Source organism: Leptosomus discolor, chromosome 1 (assembly GCF_034619465.1).
Source record: "Leptosomus discolor isolate bLepDis1 chromosome 1, bLepDis1.hap2, whole genome shotgun sequence".
In the NCBI taxonomy this organism is placed as follows: Eukaryota; Metazoa; Chordata; class Aves; order Leptosomiformes; family Leptosomidae; genus Leptosomus; species Leptosomus discolor.
The window spans coordinates 155308411-155318581 of record NC_141391.1 but is presented as its reverse complement, the minus strand read 5'-3'; the positions used below and the strand labels follow the sequence as shown (position 1 = coordinate 155318581).

Here is a 10171-nt window from a genome sequence, read left to right as displayed (position 1 = left end):
TACTATTGTTTTTACTTCTTGGGTAAGAGAGGGCTTTGACAGACTAACGTGCTACAATAGAAATTCAAAACCAATAAAACCACAGAGACCCAAGTGCACTTCCAAGGTGGACTCCAGTATTTCATAGTGTGCTTCTTGTCCCCCACAGGCAGCTCTCACGCCAAGCCCTCTCCAGCTGGGGACAGAAAGCCTGGGTTACAGCTGTTCTCCAGCATTGCCAGAAGAGTTCATTGTATTGTCCAAGTGGCACTATTTCTTCTTGAGAGCTCTCTTTCCTTCCCCCTTCTTTGGTTTTTCCTTCCCACGGAGCTTTTTCAATCGCCTCATCTCCTCCTTAAAGTCCTGATGCTCATCCCTAGATGGAGGAGGAAAGAAAAAGTTTACTCTATTTCTTGGAATACCTAGATGTGAGAGGTTCTTTGAACAGTATGATAGTAAAACAACCCTCAAAACTTTTTTTAACAGTGAAGTCCACATTGAAACTCACTGCAATGTATTCCATGTTACTGCTAGCTGTAGTTTTGGACAGAATAACATGAAAGATTTCCTCTGGTACTTTCAGAACTGACAAGGTCGCCCTTTTCAGCAACAAATGCTGTGGCACAGATATTACTTCCATCGCATTTATCGATCCACTGTGTTTAAATGAGCAGTAAAAGATAAAAAAATCAGTAAGAGACAAGAATGAGAATTCCCCCCTTCTCAGCTAGCTCAGCAGTCCAGCAATAGCACATTGTGTTTCTGTGCTAGATACCAAGTTGAGGTCATTAGCGTCTAAGAAAACAGGGACATGCTAAGCAGTAATTACAGTACATGACACTGCTCTCAGGTGACTTCAGAAATGAGTTATGAAGAAAGCATCAGCTACTGGTAGAACCTTAATAAGAGAATAAAACAGGAAGGAAGATAAAGGAGCTGGCAGAGATAATGGATCCTCAATAATGTTATAATAAATCCTATTTAATCTCTGCCCCTGTATTTTCCAGTGCGAAGGCATTTTTCAGAAGTCACAACTGCATCCTAAGTGGCCTAAGATGGCTGCACTGCTATTTTTAAATACAACTCTTCTAAAAGAGAAACAAGAAGCTTGCGATTATCATGCCCTATTAGTCTATGACTCTTCACTACGTATTTCTGACAAGAAAACCAGGTCTTCTACAAGCTCTCTGTATACACAGCAGCTAGAGAAGGAGCTTGACATTAGGAGGGGCAAGGAGAAGAGCGAAGAACATCACTGTGTCGTTGAGGCTTTCTGTGTCAACAAACAGCTATTCTAAAATGTGTTTGCAGGTCCACCTAAACCAAGAGCATCCTGGATGCAATCTTTGATGGCTAGCATTGCGGTACTAGCAACAGAAATTAATCTGTTTTGACTTTACAGGGTTAGCAGCCTTGCTTTTAAGGGATTTCATTAGTGCTACCTGACTGAAGTCAAAGAACTGCATTTGACTTCTGCTGATGTTCTTTAGCAGTGCAGTTTTTCCTACTCAAGACTGTGGAAATTCATTTATAAATTAGGCAACTATTTTGGATGATGCTGGAATTAACAAGGTTATTTAAACCACATTGGAATTTAATTTAACTTGACTTATTTTAAAGGATAAAAAGCCCCTGCAGCCTAACACAGGCTTGTCTTCTCTTCTAAACTTCACTTATTAGCTGTCCAATGATTGAGGAATATATGGTAAGGCTGTCTTAGTGAAATTTTGCATTAAGGTAATATCACCTTTTTGTAGCACATTCATTTACCATATTCAGAACCACTGACTCATCTCTTGTCTGTGAAAAAGCTCTCTTCCCTTCCCCACAAAGCCAAAGCAAGAACTATTTCTTATATAACCCGTTGCCCATAACTACACCTGAAGTCTTTCTCACAGAAGGTTCTAATTATGGTAAAAGTTACTTAGACAGTAGTCACTTATTTTACTCTCCCTGCCCTCAGTGTAAGAATCAAGTGCATATTTCCACATACATCATATCCTGAACTAAACCTTTTTCTATGTTTCTCTTTTCCTTGAGGAAAAAAAAAAAAACCCTCTAAACAAAACTCACACCCACCCCTTTCCCATCCCCAGTCCTGCTCCTGCCCTATAAGCACAGAGATTACCTGTAGAGACCAAAGTAACGGAGTTTCTTCATGAGCGCGTAGTAGGTGTTGTGAGGAGGATACCAGCTGTAGACCTCCTTCCGCTTGGCCAAAGGCTGATCACTGAATAACTTCACTACTTTCATTGATTTGGAGTCAGTTGGCCTGACAACTTCTCCAAATATCTGAGCACTCAGCCGGGCCATTCGAAGGGCATAACTGGAAACATTGGACATCTCCCAAGGAAGAGTGGGCACGCACAGACAGACAGACCTTCCTGCAAAATGAAACACAAGGGAGCCACAACTCTAAGATGACTGAGCACTGCAAGCTATCCCAGAACTAAGGCAAACAAAACAACTCATCATACACTGCTTACATGTTTGAAGTCATGCATTCCTTGCATGAAATCAGTCTAATTCTTAGTACACAATCGTGCACATAAAGAACATCTACACTAACTCAGGTACAACTATCAGCCTAACTAGGACACTACAGACAGCAATACAGACTATAAAAGTACCTGCACTGAACCACAATTTACCATGGCTATTTTATTAGCAGACCCCACTCAGCTTGCTTAAGGCTTCCTTCAAACTCCAGTCACAGCAACAATTGCAGTGTGAACTCTGCCAAAAATGGTGCCCACTGCGATGTCTCCGACTCCTACACAAGCACAAGGTAAGACATCAGTCAAATATATCGAGGAAGCAACCCGGAAGTTTTTCCTCATGAAAATTTCTTACTCTATTTAAAACACTTGTGTGAACACTGTCACAGTCCATCTAGCAAAAATGGCCCATTAACTGTAAAAATAAATAAATCACATTTCTCTATATGAATCACACAGATCTTTCCCATCTCAACTCCCTTCCCTTGATCATTTCCATCAGCTTTTTCCTCCATTCTCTTTTCAGTTGCTCCTGATATCTATTAAGTGAGAAAAGAAATAATTTCCCCATGATAATTCTTCTTCATTTTTTTGCAAGAAAATCCCACATCAGCAGCTTCTCATTCTCTTTTAGCCGTCTCCCACCTAAAGACACCTCTGCAACAAAAAATGCTCTGAGGACAAAACCACTGTTATTAGGCCATCAGAGATAACATCCACACTCTCTTAAAGGACCGTGGAGGAGGGGTTTCTATCAGCTTTCTTACCCCTCCTCATTTTTTCCTCTTCACTTTACTCTTTCTTTGCAGAATGGGATGTATGTAATAGACAAGAATAAGAGACCCATAATCCTGTATTTGAAGCTGTATGTTGCCTGTACTGTGCCTTTTTGAATAAGTGATAACATTAAGTCTCCAGAGAAATTAAGCAGAGTTTGTTCAAGTGCACCACACTTACGTTAAAGTTTAAAATTCTTGTTTTAAGAAGTATTGCACAGCTGATTCCAGAAGGTGAGCATTAATAATTAAAGAGCACGGAGCAGGGACAAGAGTAATCAGCAGGACAGGACTAAGTCATTTTAGTATGGTAACAGGGAGCCTGGTGTTTAATAACACAAATCTGAAGTGTTCATAACCTCACTTACACACATCTGCCCACTGGAGGACCTGATGTAGAACTGACTACTTTGATTCACTCCCATTAGCAAAGCACTAGAAAGGAAGCTGAGAAAAAAAGTCAAGCCTGAAAATAATACAAGTAATCCGAGTCAAAGAGAATAATGGGAAGAGTAACAAAAGGGAAGGCAAAGTGTCACAGAACTCAAGGCAGCAGGCCTAGTGTAAGATGACAGAAGCTCTTAAATGATCACAGGGCAGCACTTCAACCTGAGCATCTATTACATGTGTGAACGATCACTAAGTCTTGCTAAATCAGCCACTTCAGAGCAGCCAGTCCTAATTCCTACGTTCAGTGATAAAGCAGCAAATTGTCCCCAAAACTCTTCCTCACATCTTCACTCTGAAAGTATCACCAGACTCAATTCAAACACAAAGCTTGCTTCATCTCATCCAACTGCAGCCTTAAAATGAAAACACCTTTAACTCCTAAACAATGCAAACCAGTGGTCTGAGGGACTGCTTTTCACTTCAGAATTGCTGAAGGAATCTAAGTAGCCCAAGCCACGGCTGAAGACTTCCATTAATCCTTGCCAGAGTAAGAACGTTTGAGAAATAAGAAAGGTGATGGCTACAAACTCCCAAGGACCAGAGCTATCCAAAGCCTGTTCTAGGACGACTTTGGATCCTGCAAGATGCTTCCAAATTGTTCTTGTCACGTACAGCGATGACATTTTCAGGATCACCTCCTGGTAATTAAAACACCTAAACCAAAAGCAAAACCACTATGCTGTGCGGCTTCTTCACCTGCTCCCCACTCCTTATCGCTACTCAAAGCCTCGCTTTCCCATCCTAGGCTGGGTTTTTCCTTCCTGATCCACCAGCTTGTCTCAGACCACTTCCTCCTCCCTTAGCATATGCCAGGAGAACTCCCCGTTTCCAGAATTACTTTTGATTCTTCCATGACCACACGCGGAAGAGAAGGCTGCCCCTGGGCCTCCGCCCGGCCGGAAGGGCACCCGAGCCAGGCACGGCCCAGCGCAGCCCTCCAGCGAGGCCTGTCCCCTCCACCTCCGCAGCCTTGCTTCCCTTCAGAAAGGCAAGCGTGGAAACCCACCCGCGGGCTCCAACCGCACCTCAGGGTAACGGCCGCCAGCGGCTCCCCGCTACCCTGGGGGCCTCCCGGGAGCCTGCCTCAGGGCCCAGGAGGCGGCGCAAGCTCGGCGGACGCCCGGAGCCCATTCCCCCCCCCCCGCCCCCGGCGTGCTGCTCACGGCTCCAGGCCCCGCTCCACCCGCCAGGCCGGCGAGAGCGGGCAGCCGTTCCCTCGGCCGCCGTTCCTCCCCCGCCCGCTCTCCCTCCCGGCCCGACCCCCGCCCGCACCCCGGGCTGACCCACGGCCGGCGCGGCGCCCCCGAAGGGCGGTGGGCAGAGCGTCCTCCGCGGCGCATGCGCGGTGCCTTCCCGCCCAGGCGTCGCAGCGGTTGACGTCAGGCCCCGTGAAGCGCGGGGCGGTGGCCGGGGAGCGGTGGCCGCTGTCTGTCTATTCCCGCCCGCCCCCCGGCCCCCCCCGCCCTCACGGCCCCGGTCCCGGTCCCGCCGGTCCCCGGCTGCCCCAGCGGAGCTGCCTCCCCTTTCCCCGCACCAAGGGGCGCTCGGGGGCGGTGCAGCTCCCCCGCCCGCGCCTCACGGTCACCCGCCCTCACGCCCCCAAACCCGGAGCACGGTGGGGACCCAGGGGAGCAGCGGGGCGCTGCGGGAAAGCCCTGAGGCGGGCGGCCGGGCCTCCGAACGCTGCCCCGCCGCCGCTTTCGGCAGGCCCTCAGCCCTCCCCAGCCCGCTTCGCGTGAGTCTCCCCGCTGCTGGATTTATGCTAATTTTTAATCAGTGCCAGGAGGTGCTAAATCAGACGCTCTGCAAACATCTGAGTAAATGGCAATTATGTGATTACGTTTATAAGCCAAATGTGCAGTGCCATCGAAGGATGAAACTGGGTTTGTCTGGCTGGATCTGTTTCCGAGAAGAGCGTATACTGACTGGCATTAAATACATCGTTACTCCGTAATCCGTCCTTCATTCGTTTCCGGGCACCTTTTCCACGCTTGCCCCGGTCAGATCAGCCTTGTGGCCAACCTCTCTTGCCACTTTTGGATATTGGCGTGACCTTCTGTAACTTCCTTCACATCACAAGATTTATTAAAAATTAAAATTCCTGGGATTTCTTTAGTCTGTTCTTCAAAGAAATTCTTTAGATATCCTAACTTTAAAACACTTGTTCTTGTAGATATTTTTTTCCATCGTCATTACTAATGGACTGAAAAATGCGGCTTTTTTTTTTTTTTTTTTAACTAGATAATAAAGTGCCTCTTCTTTATATTTCTAAAGAGGGAATATAAGTTTTGATCATTTCTGCCACTTCTGTGCTATTTTACTGTCTCTATCTGGTCATACACCTTGTCATTATTCCACTCCCCATTGTACTATCTGTAGTCATATCACTCGTGTTTTCTGTAGTCTTCATTTTTTGTTCACTGCAGAGCATTTTTTCCCCATATTTTTGCCTTTCCACATTGTTCTGTACTGTGCTTTTAACCTCTGAGTGTTCCTTTTGCCCTGCTGCTGAGCCAAAATTGTCCTTCAGCCAAAACTGACCACTTTGTTAATTATGCAATCATGACATTTGGACTATGCAGCAAGATCATAAGAATTCTCTTTACATTTCTATCTCTATTTTTGAATTGTATTTTTCTCATCATGTCTCTCATCTTGATGGAGATATTGTTTCTGAAGCATCTCTGTGTGTGTAGGAGAGTATTTCCCTGGCTGCAACTGTCCTTTTTCACTTGTTTTAATCAAATTGTGATTGTTGGCTCCTAAGCAGCCACCACTTTTTTGTCCCATGATTAAATTGTTTAAACTTTACTTGGTCCATATAGACTGGAATAACTTCTGTCATAGGAAATAAGTTCTAGAAAATCTAATGAGGCGTGGCTGCTGGCTATTTGTGGCTTTTTCCTCGTACAACTCCAAATTGAGCACACTTTTTGTACATTGGAGGAATAAGCAACCTGAGTCTCTGTAGCCATCTCCACTCCATTCCACCCCTCCTCAGTAGGGTTAATTGGGACAAGTCACTGTCTCTGCATCTCTAAAATAATGATGGTGGTTTAATGTGCACTGTTACCTTCTTACGTCTTCAAATTTATTTATTTGTTTAAAAGGATTGTGGCAAAATATTTTAATGTTCTGATTTGGTAAATCATCCTGCCTGTTTCAGTAATTACGTCAGTTTGATCTCGTCTCTTCTCACTGAAAAGATCCAATTCTTCTTGTGTGTTACCCACACTCAGAAATTTGTCGTATAGACCACTGAAATACATCTTCCTCTTTCCCTCAAAGTATCGATTTACCGAAAAATGGACCCAGTACCATGGTTCTGGTTCCATCTCTGGTTTGCTGCAACATTATCACCCTGGGCTCTGATTGTCTAAAGTTACTCTGCTGAGTTTCAGGCCAGAGATATTTAGTGGATTAGGCTGATGTGAGAGTTATGGCAGTAGGCAAACTGACTGCCTCATTTGTCGTTACGCATCAGAGGTCTGGATCACTAGGAAGGAGTCACTCCAGCCTCCATTAGTTAATTTCTTCTGCCTTTTTTCCTCTAAAATCAGTTGTTTCTCCTGTCGGTCATGCAACAACATGAAAATATTAAATGTGAGGTCAGCAACAGAGTAAAAGTGTGCACTCACAAGAGCACGTTTTTGTTATTATGTCACTGCTATTACTGTGGTTGTGAGGAGAATTGCTTGCAAAGCACCCATCTAGGGTTAGCGTGTTAGCCAGTAAAGCAGCATACAGACACTCAGGAAGGAATATCAAAGCCACAACAGTCAACAAAGTGACAACTCAACGCATCTGCAAATTTGCAGAGGTGGAGCGTGGTCTGTTCTGCAATCCACGTAGCCATAAACGGTCTTGCACACCTCATCTGAGGGACTGTGTCTCCCTAGATTCGGCCAGGGAGTTTAAGCTCACTGGGTGATGTGCTTCACTGTGGAGGACGCTGTCCAAGTCACTCTCCCTGAGGTGACGCCAGTCTGGCTGCCTAGCAGTGCTGTAACGTGCATCCCCAGGAGCAGCTACCGTCAGCAGCGTACCGGTGGCTGCTCTCCTGTTTTAGTTGCTAGTGCTTAGCGTTCAGGATGATGGCTGCCCTGCTGTCCCAGCTCTTTGTTATCGTGCCTCTAGTCACAGAAGGTATTTCTTTGCCAATTCTTTTTAGTTGTCACCATGGGGAGGCAACAGGAGCGGAAGACATTTATGTTCCACTCCTTCATCCCTGTGAAGCTCATCCACTTTCATGGCAGTGCAGAACGATGGCGTAGTCATGAGACGGGGTGCACAAGAGACAGAGCTCCAGTTCCTGGTATCTAGACGGCTATGCAGAGCAAAGTAATGCTTAAGTAGCGCAGTAAGTGTGTGTGGAATCTTTTGGACACGTAAATGAACGTCCCCACCCTGAGGTTTTCACAGTCCAGATTAGGCTTGACACACTAAGGGATGATGATAGCAGGGAATGGAAGGAAGCAGCAGAGGCTGACAACAGGAGGGGGCTTGTGATGAGATGGATTCTATGGACATGTTGTTAGATCCTCCTGAGCTTCTTGTCGTAAACAGAGAAAAGTGTTTGGACTTGTCAGCAATTATTCAGAAAAAAATCAGTGGCAGAGGGGTGAGTGAAAAAAGTGAAACCCTAAAAATGAATTAATGGAGAGTGAGTTGACATGGGGCTGGGAGACAACCTGGGCATTCTCTGCATGGGGACTGTTGTGAAGGAAAGACATCAAGGGAGTGAAGAAACATGCATGGAGCACACGCAGAGCAGCAAAAAAAGAGGAAGAAACCTCATGATAAAGTATGGGGAAGACCTTTTTACAAATAGTTGGCTGTAATTTGGTCTGGAATTACTTTATTTGATCAATAGTGCTTTGGAATTACCTGTCTTGTTAATTCCTCTTGTGTATGTATTTTAGTTTTTATAACTGAATGTTGAATAGCCTTAAGCTAGGATTTTGACAAAATGCAACAGTTGAGCTACTGTGAGTTTGTCCTGAGAAGGCAGAAGTATACCCAGAAAGAAAAAAAAAAAGATCAGGGTGCCAGTTTGCTCATTGGTGCTTGTTTATTGACACTTATGAAGAACGAAGAGTCTGAACTTGTTTCGTTTGATCTTGGAAATGAGGCGTTTGAGTAGTTCCTGTATGACACAGTAATCAACTTTACTCCTAATGCTTAGAACTATCACCTCATGCTGCAAGATGATCTCTAACATTTTCTTGTAATAAATACTGACATGAGGGAACAAAATCATCTTCGTCTGAGTTAAGTAGAAGGACCCTCTGAGTATTTGGTTAAACTGCATTGGCTGCATATGTTACATATATTAGAACACATTTGTTACTCATTTTTTACGTGATCATGATTAATTGGTGAACTTCAATTTACTTTGTTGCTCAGCGATTCACGCTGAGCCATGGAGACGTCTAGCAGTGCAAATCCCTCCGGAGAGAACGTGTTGTATTAAGAGACTGACAGACTTTGGGTGGGCATTTGAAAGATATTTTGACTTCAAAATAACTCATCAAACTAATGCCACAGAGTGAAATCTACAAAGACGCAGCTATTCAATACTGCCGCTCCAGCCATCTAACACTGGAAACACTCGGGAGGCAGATGCAGCATAAGAGAAAAACAGAAATTATTTTTCAGAGCCTGTTGGCTTCTTGAGCTTATTGCTTTCCCAGACAGCTGGGCTGTCGGAGGCAGTTTTCTCGCCTCCTGGGGAGAGAGAGCAAGTGCTCTTTCTCTCTCTCGCGATGCCCTCGGACTGATGCCTGAAACGGTATTGACAGTTCTCCAGAAGGACTGTCGCCCATCCATTTTTAATGGCAGACGAGCTGTTCAGCATAGCAGGGGGTGCATGAAGCTGAACAGGCAAGTCGGGGGAAGATGCTGTAGATCTCCACACATCTACATGCTTGTCATTTAGGCTGACTAATTTGTGGTTCAGTGAGTTAAATGAAGTACTTAAGACTGAAAAAGAAGGAATATTTCTTAGTGGTTAGATCAAGGGACTGGGAATGAGAATTGTTGAATCCTGGTTTTTCTTAGCTCTATTACTAACTCAATGGATGACCTTAAGCAAGTTAATTAACCTATCTGCCATTTCATCCCTCTGTAAACTGGGGATAATAATGGCTGCTTCAGAAATGGGTTGTGAAGAATAATTGATTCTTAGAAAATGCTTCAGCTTCCCCTAGTGAAAAACATACAGAAGTAGAGTATTATTGTTACTTTACCAACAACATGAACATAAAACTTTTAAAGCCAACAGTAATAAAGATGCATCTTTCTTGGCTGGAACAAAGTGTTGCAGGAGGGAGGAAAAAAAAAAAAGGAAAAATATTAAAATGACAGAATCAGCTGGAAAGAGAAGAAATAATGGAGACATGTGGCTCACTGCTGATAAGAGCCTTTGTAGTTTCCCTTCCATCACTCCCTGCAGAACTCATCTGAAAG

General features: G+C 44.6%; 1 protein-coding gene across 2 annotated transcripts; it reads right to left on the bottom strand.

Moving 5' to 3' along the window:
• On the bottom strand, nt 1–5013 carry MRPS33 (mitochondrial ribosomal protein S33). Of its 2 annotated transcripts, none has more exons than XM_086467888.1 (3): nt 4987–5013; nt 2108–2363; nt 1–355 (listed from the first exon to the last, which is right to left on the bottom strand). In XM_086467888.1, the coding sequence occupies exons 2-3, from the start codon at nt 2320–2322 to the stop codon at nt 250–252; spliced, it is 321 nt and encodes a 106-aa protein (XP_086324014.1). In that variant the 5' UTR covers nt 2323–2363; nt 4987–5013; the 3' UTR covers nt 1–249. The 2 variants fall into 2 exon arrangements, with proteins under 2 accessions (XP_086324014.1, XP_086324022.1); XM_086467896.1 differs by having other exon boundaries at nt 4976–4997.
• Between the last annotated feature and the right edge of the window lie 5158 nt (nt 5014–10171).